This window comes from Vombatus ursinus, unplaced genomic scaffold, assembly GCF_900497805.2.
Source record: "Vombatus ursinus unplaced genomic scaffold, bare-nosed wombat genome assembly UNPS02015030.1, whole genome shotgun sequence".
NCBI classification, from domain to species: domain Eukaryota; kingdom Metazoa; phylum Chordata; class Mammalia; order Diprotodontia; family Vombatidae; genus Vombatus; species Vombatus ursinus.
In genome coordinates this window covers 2598652-2604948 of record NW_020954808.1, presented here as the reverse complement: position 1 = coordinate 2604948, position 6297 = coordinate 2598652, and the positions used below count along the sequence as shown (strand labels likewise).

The window sequence follows — 6297 nt, the reverse complement described above, 5'->3', positions numbered from 1 at the left end:
CCCCGCCCGGGCCAGGGCCCGCGCTGCCCGCCGTGCGCCTGAGCCTCGTGCGCCTGGGCGAGCCCGACCCCGCCGCCGCCGCCGCCTCCGGGGAGCCCGCCGGGCCGCCCCCGGCCGCCGGCGATCGCGTCTGCTTCAACTTGGGCCGAGAGCTCTATTTCTACCCCGGAGGCTCCGGGCGCCGAGGCAGCCACCGGGTGAGCGACGGAGGAAGGAGGGGATGGAGAGAGGATGGAGGATGGGGGGAGGATGGAGGCGGGGAGGAGGGAGAATTGGAGGGGAGGGGAAGTTAGGAGGGGGATGGGGAGGGGGGAGGATGGAAGGGAGGAGGGGGGAGGATGGAGGGGAAGGGAGAAAATAGAGAGGGGGAGGAAGATGGCAGGAGGATGAAGTGGGGAGGAGGAGAGCATGGAGAGGGAAGGTAGGGGGAGGAAAGGGGAGAGTAGGGATTTAGAGGAGGGGCATCATAGTGTCGGGGTGCTGGCAGGGGGTTCTGGGCTCTAGAACATTAGCACAGGGAGTAGGGCGTCTGGAGGACTTTGAGTATTGACACTGAGAAAATACAGTGCTCCTCAGTAGAAGCCATAGAATTCAGAATTTTAGAGTTTAAAAAATGGAACCTCTGGGTCAAAGAACATTAGCAGTAACGTTAGAACATTAGAATATGCAAACATCATAATAAAAACCAGTGTTTATGCGGCTCTCTAAGGCTTGCAAAGCAAGTACTTTACAAATATTGTCTCATTTGGTTCTCCTGACCATCCTGGGACACGGATGCTGTGGTTATCCCCATTTTACAGATGAGGCAAACAGACATTAGGTGAATTCCTCAGACTCACACAGCTCGGAGGTGTCTCAGGCTGAATTTTCACTTAGCTCTTCCAGACTCTGGGCCAGGACTTTAGCCACACTGTAGAATGTCCAGCCTGGGAGGATGCTTCAAACAGAAATGGTAGCCCAGGACACAGAAGGGGTGAGGCCTGGTGGAGGATGGGGTTTAAAGGGAGGAAGATGGAAAGGAAGGAGGTTCGGGCTGCTGTTGTCCCAGCCTAGCAGGGCCGATGCTGTGGACAGAGGGGCGTGTGCTCCTGGGACAGCATTCCCCCTGCTAGAGAAGGCAGGATGGGCAGGGGATTGGAAGGGATAAATCTGTGGGGATAAGGGGGCTCTGCATTGACTCAGGGGCCACCTTTGTTGGGGAACAATTTCTGTAGCTTCTGAGCTGGCAGGAGCTGTAGAGACCATGGGGGCAAACTTCCTTATTGACCCCAACCTAGTCTGGTGCCAAGCCCCAAGACCTACTGCCTCTCCTGGGGGAGGTCAACAACGAGAGATGGCAGGGAGAGCTGTGACAGCGGACGTGGAGGGAGGAGAGGAATGGGAAGAGAAAAAGGAAGCAGGTGGCTTGGAGCTCACCAGGCATGGCTGAGAGCTCCAGCCTTTTAGAAAGTCTGTGAATTAGAGGTGGGAGGGATTTCAGTGGGCCAGGAACTAGGATCTGAAAGGCATGGCAGTCAGCAGAACCTGGGGGTGAGGAAGGCGTGAGTGTGGGGGCCTCAGCAGAAACTGGGAGGCCTGGGAGTGGGCTGGAAGCCTAGGGAGGTACGTCCAACCCTGCTGCCGGGCAGGTAGAAACAAGAGGGTCATTGAAGGTCAGGGAGGCCCCAGGTTCAGCACTGGGTAGCAGCAGACCCCCTTTCCTTTTCACAGTGCAGCCCCCAAGCATTCTTCGGGAGCCTGTCACACCCCAAGCTATGCACTAGGGATGGAGGAGTACAGATGAAACACTCCCGGCTCCAGCTTACGTGTGGTCAGAGACAACCGCATATAAATGCAGGAGATTGGAGGGGGTTGGTCCAAGCCGCCAGGCCGATCAGGACAGGCCCCTGACAGGGAGATGGGATCGCTGAGCTTTGAAGGCATATCTGGGTTCAGACAGGCTGGGCAGGGAGAAGAGGGAAAGCAGAGGGAGGGCCAGGGCCAGCCTGACTCTGCCCTGGGGAGCTGGCCTGTTCGTGCCTCGGCCTCATTGGCCGGGTGTCGCTCACCACCCTTCTTTCCTTCCCCCCAACCAAAGTCCATAGACCTCAACAAGCCCATCGACAAGCGGATCTACAAAGGCACCCAGCCCACTTGTCACGACTTCAACCAGTACACGGCAGCCACGGAGACCATCTCCCTGCTGGTGGGCTTCTCAGCTGGCCAGGTGCAGTACCTGGACCTGATCAAGAAGGACACCAGCAAACTCTTCAATGAGGAGGTGAGTGAGAGGGGGCTTGATGAGGAGCACACTGGAGCCTGGCCAAGGTGGGGAGGGGTTGGCCATGGAGGGGGCGAAAGACAGGAATGATTTAAGAGACTGTCTAAGAACAGGGGATGTCAGGGCTGGGAGGGCCTTAGAATAGGGAAAGTCTGAGCTGGGAGAGGCCTGAGAACAGGGGATATCAGGGCTGAGAGAAAATCTTTTCCATTCTCTCTGATTTTACTAATTGGAGAAACTGAGGAAATAGGAGTTGCCCGATAAAAAGGTTTCCTGTTTGTACTTGCAGGTCATTTTCATGGCCATTATCTCCTGTGATTCTGACATTATCCCAGGGAGTCAGACAGGGACCTTTTTCCCCGTTTGACAGGGGTGGTTTCTGAAGCCCAGATAGGAAAAACTTGCCGAGATGGCACCGATAGTGCCAGGGCTAGGCTGTCTGACTGCCAGCTCCTGCCCCCTGGCGCTGCCCCGCTGCCCATGCTGAGGCCAGAGGTATAAGGAAGGCTGCTTCTTAGAGTTGGCACGGCCGGTCCAGCCTTCTCACTCAACAGTTTAGGAAACTGAGCCCCAGAGAGCTGGAGTCAGAAGAACGGACGGCCTGAGCTCTAGTTTCGAGCTCCCATCAGCTCCTCCCCCCTCCTCCGTACCAGAGGAAGGGACAGGCAGTGCCAGGTAGACCAAGGAAGGGATGAGGAGAGGCCCCCGGACAGACAGGTAGATAGCCGGATGGGCCTGCATTGAGGCCGGGCAGGGCAGCAGGCCCAGAGAAGGGACCCAGTGAATCAGGCTGGGATTTCAGCACAGTGTGTCTGATGATCTGGTGCAAGTCCTTCACCCCACGTGTGTCACGTGCTGGGGCGTTGCATGGGGTGACCTCAGAAGCCCCTCCCAGCTTGAGGTCTGTGACCCCGTCTGGGATCCCAGTGGAGAGAACCTGACCTTCAGAGCCCAGAGGCCCAGAGAGGGGCAGGAACATCCTCCGCGGTCACACAGCTCGTGGGCCGCAGAGCCAGGCTCTGGGCCTTGCCCCCAGTCCAGGGCTCCCTCCGCCCCACTGCACTGCACTGCCGCTTCCTGGAAGCACGCTCATGGCCCTCCTGTCTCCCTCTGCTTTTCCCCCCAGAGGCTGATCGACAAGACCAAGGTGACCCACCTGAAGTGGTTGCCCGAGTCCGAGAGCCTGTTCCTGGCCTCCCACGCCAGTGGCCACCTCTACCTGTATGATGTGGCTCGCCCCTGTGGCCCCGCCCCGCCCCAGTACAGCCTGCTCAAGCAGGGGGAGGGCTTCGCCGTCTACACTGCCAAGGGGAAGGCGCCCCGAAACCCGATGGCCAAGTGGGCCGTGGGCGAGGGCCCCCTGAACGAGTTTGCCTTCTCCCCGGACGGGCGTCACCTGGCCTGCGTGAGCCAGGACGGCTGCCTGCGCGTCTTCCACTTCGATTCCATGCTCTTGCGGGGCCTCATGAAGAGCTACTTCGGAGGCCTGCTCTGCGTGTGCTGGAGCCCCGACGGGCGCTACGTGGTGACCGGGGGCGAGGATGACCTGGTCACCGTGTGGTCCTTCACCGAGGCCCGGGTAGTGGCCAGAGGCCACGGCCACAAGTCCTGGGTCAACGCCGTGGCTTTTGATCCGTATACCACGAGGAGCGAGGAAGAGCCGGAGGGGGAGGGGACGACCGGCGGGAGCGAGAGGGAGGCGGGCTCCTTGCCCCGACTGCCTCCCCCGGCCGTCACTTACCGCTTCGGCTCGGCCGGCCAGGACACGCAGTTCTGCCTGTGGGACCTGACGGAGGACGTGCTCTACCCCCGGCCCCCGCTGGCCCGGCCCCGGGCCCTGGCCGGCAGCACGGAGGCCACGCCCATCACCCCGGGGCCCCTTCCCCGATCCCTGTCCCGCTCCAACAGCCTCCCGCACCCGGCAGTGAGTGGAAAGGGGGCCGGGGCGAGCACGGGCGGGGTGACGGAGCCCGGGACCCCCTTCAGCATCGGCAAGTTTGCCACACTGACCCTCCAGGAGCGTCGCGACAAGGGCGCCGACAAAGAGCACAAGCGCTACCACAGCCTGGGCAACATCAGCCGGGGCGGCGGCGGCGGGAGCGGCGGAGACAAGCTGGGCGGGCCGGCCCCCCGGGGCCGACTGGACCCAGCCAAGGTGCTGGGCACGGCCCTGTGCCCTCGAATCCACGAGGTGCCCCTGCTGGAGCCCCTGGTGTGCAAGAAGATTGCCCAGGAGCGCCTCACCGTCCTCCTGTTCTTGGAGGACTGCATCATCACCGCCTGCCAGGAGGGTCTCATCTGCACCTGGGCCCGGCCTGGCAAAGCTGTGAGTACCCCGGGGGCCGCAGGGGAGCCCCCCTTGGCCCCAGAGTCAGGCCAGGCGCCCGCCTCCTCTCCTGCCGGGCTCTGGTCTGCAGACTGAGTGCTTGGAGATTCTCAGGGGGAGGGCGGGGTGGCAAGGGAAAGAAGCTGTAGGAATAATCGTCAAGCCATCGGAGCCCCATAGCCCCGGAACGCCGCAATCTGCAGAGAAGAGGTGTTCCACGCCTGAAATGTCAGCGTGTTAGAAAAATGGGTGTCAGGGTCCTGGCATTGTGGAATGCGCCCATGGGAGGGTGAGAGGGACGCGCTGCAGACCACAGCTGCAGGACTGACTCACTAACTTGTGAGTCTCTTCGTGGCTCTGAGCCTCAGTTTCTTCATCTGTAAAATGGGAGTGTTGGAGCTATGTTCCTCACAGTGTGGTGGTTGAGGAAAGCTCATTACCTCTAGGGGCATGTGAACATGAGCCACTGTTCTTGTAGAATGTCAGCTTCTTAAAATAATTGTCGGAACCTTGGAGTCACGGAAGTGGAGACTCTAGAAGTTGGGGCCGGGGCACATCCCCGTGGGGTCTGTAACTCAGCACTTCCCCAGGGCGGGACCGCACATGGGCTGGGGGAGGTGGGGGGGGCATTGGCGCAAGAGACCGGAGCTGGAAAGGGAGGGGCCGGACCGTGCCGTAGACCACAGGGGGAACGAGATGGAAGATGAGACGTGCAGACAGGCAGGGCGCCTCCCTCGGGGGGGGGGGGTCGGGGGGTCTGTGACGGCCTCGTTGCCCGGCCCACATGCCCTTCTTCCGGCTTCCTTGCAGGGCCTCTCCTCCCAGCCTGCCAATTCCCCCAGTGGCACCGTGGTGTGAAGCTCGTGGATTCAGCCGCTCTCACCTCTCAGCCTCCTGGTCGTGTCCTGTCTGCTCCATCCTAATGCCCCTTACTGTATTAATGAGACTAACAGTGGAAGGAGCCCCCCCCCCCCGCCCTCCCTCGGGCCTTGCACAACACCAGGGACGTCCCTGGCCTGGCCCGTGGGAGGTGGGGCCCAGTGTTCTTCCCTGCTTGTACACGGTCAGTGTTACCCCCCTCGCTCCCCTGCATGTGCCGGCCCCTCGCCTCCCCTTCCACCTTGGCTCTTTGCACTGATCCCCTCTGGCAGGGATGGGGGGAGGCCCCTGACGAGTGTTATAAATTATGGAAACCCCAGTGTCTCTGCCTCCCCCCACCCCTTCAACCTCTTATTTATAGTAAAGGCTCCTTGTTTTTACAGTCTGGGCTGTTGGCCTCTCTTCTGTCCTGCGGTTGGGGGTGAGGGTGGGGAGAGCAGCCGGTCTTCCTGCTTTGTGTTTGTCCAAGGCCGTGGAGGAACATGGAACATTAGACCTTAGAAAGAGTGGAACCTGGCAGCACCTCAACCCCTTTACAAGTGGGGAAACTGAGGCCACGGTTGGCGTCGTCACACAGCCACCATGGTGCTGGCGCATCGGGGCCTGATAATCGCCCTCACTCCCCCCTTCAACTTCCCATTTAGCTCCCCTGGTCTGCAGCCCAGAACATCAGAGCCAGAAGGGACCTTAGAACCTAGAATGTCAGAGCTCGGAGGGCCCTTCCAACAGAGCCATCAGGCACGTAGGCGTTTATGAAGTTATTCACCCTGCTGGAGTCTGTAGAGGCCTAGTGGCAGTGGGGGGAGACTGAGGCAGGGAGAGCCTACACCAA

General features: G+C 60.6%; 1 protein-coding gene across 1 annotated transcript in view; it reads left to right on the top strand.

Moving 5' to 3' along the window:
• LOC114030957 (dystrophia myotonica WD repeat-containing protein-like) overlaps positions 1-5541 on the top strand; it is a 7016-nt gene extending 1475 nt beyond the window's left edge. Inside the window, exons 5-8 of the mRNA XM_027845918.1 lie at positions 16-197; positions 2078-2260; positions 3387-4586; positions 5397-5541. Coding sequence (XP_027701719.1) covers positions 16-197; positions 2078-2260; positions 3387-4586; positions 5397-5444 — 1613 coding nt within the window. The 3' untranslated portion in view covers positions 5445-5541. The remainder of the gene's footprint in view (positions 1-15; positions 198-2077; positions 2261-3386; positions 4587-5396) is intronic.
• Positions 5542-6297: the final 756 nt, after the last annotated feature.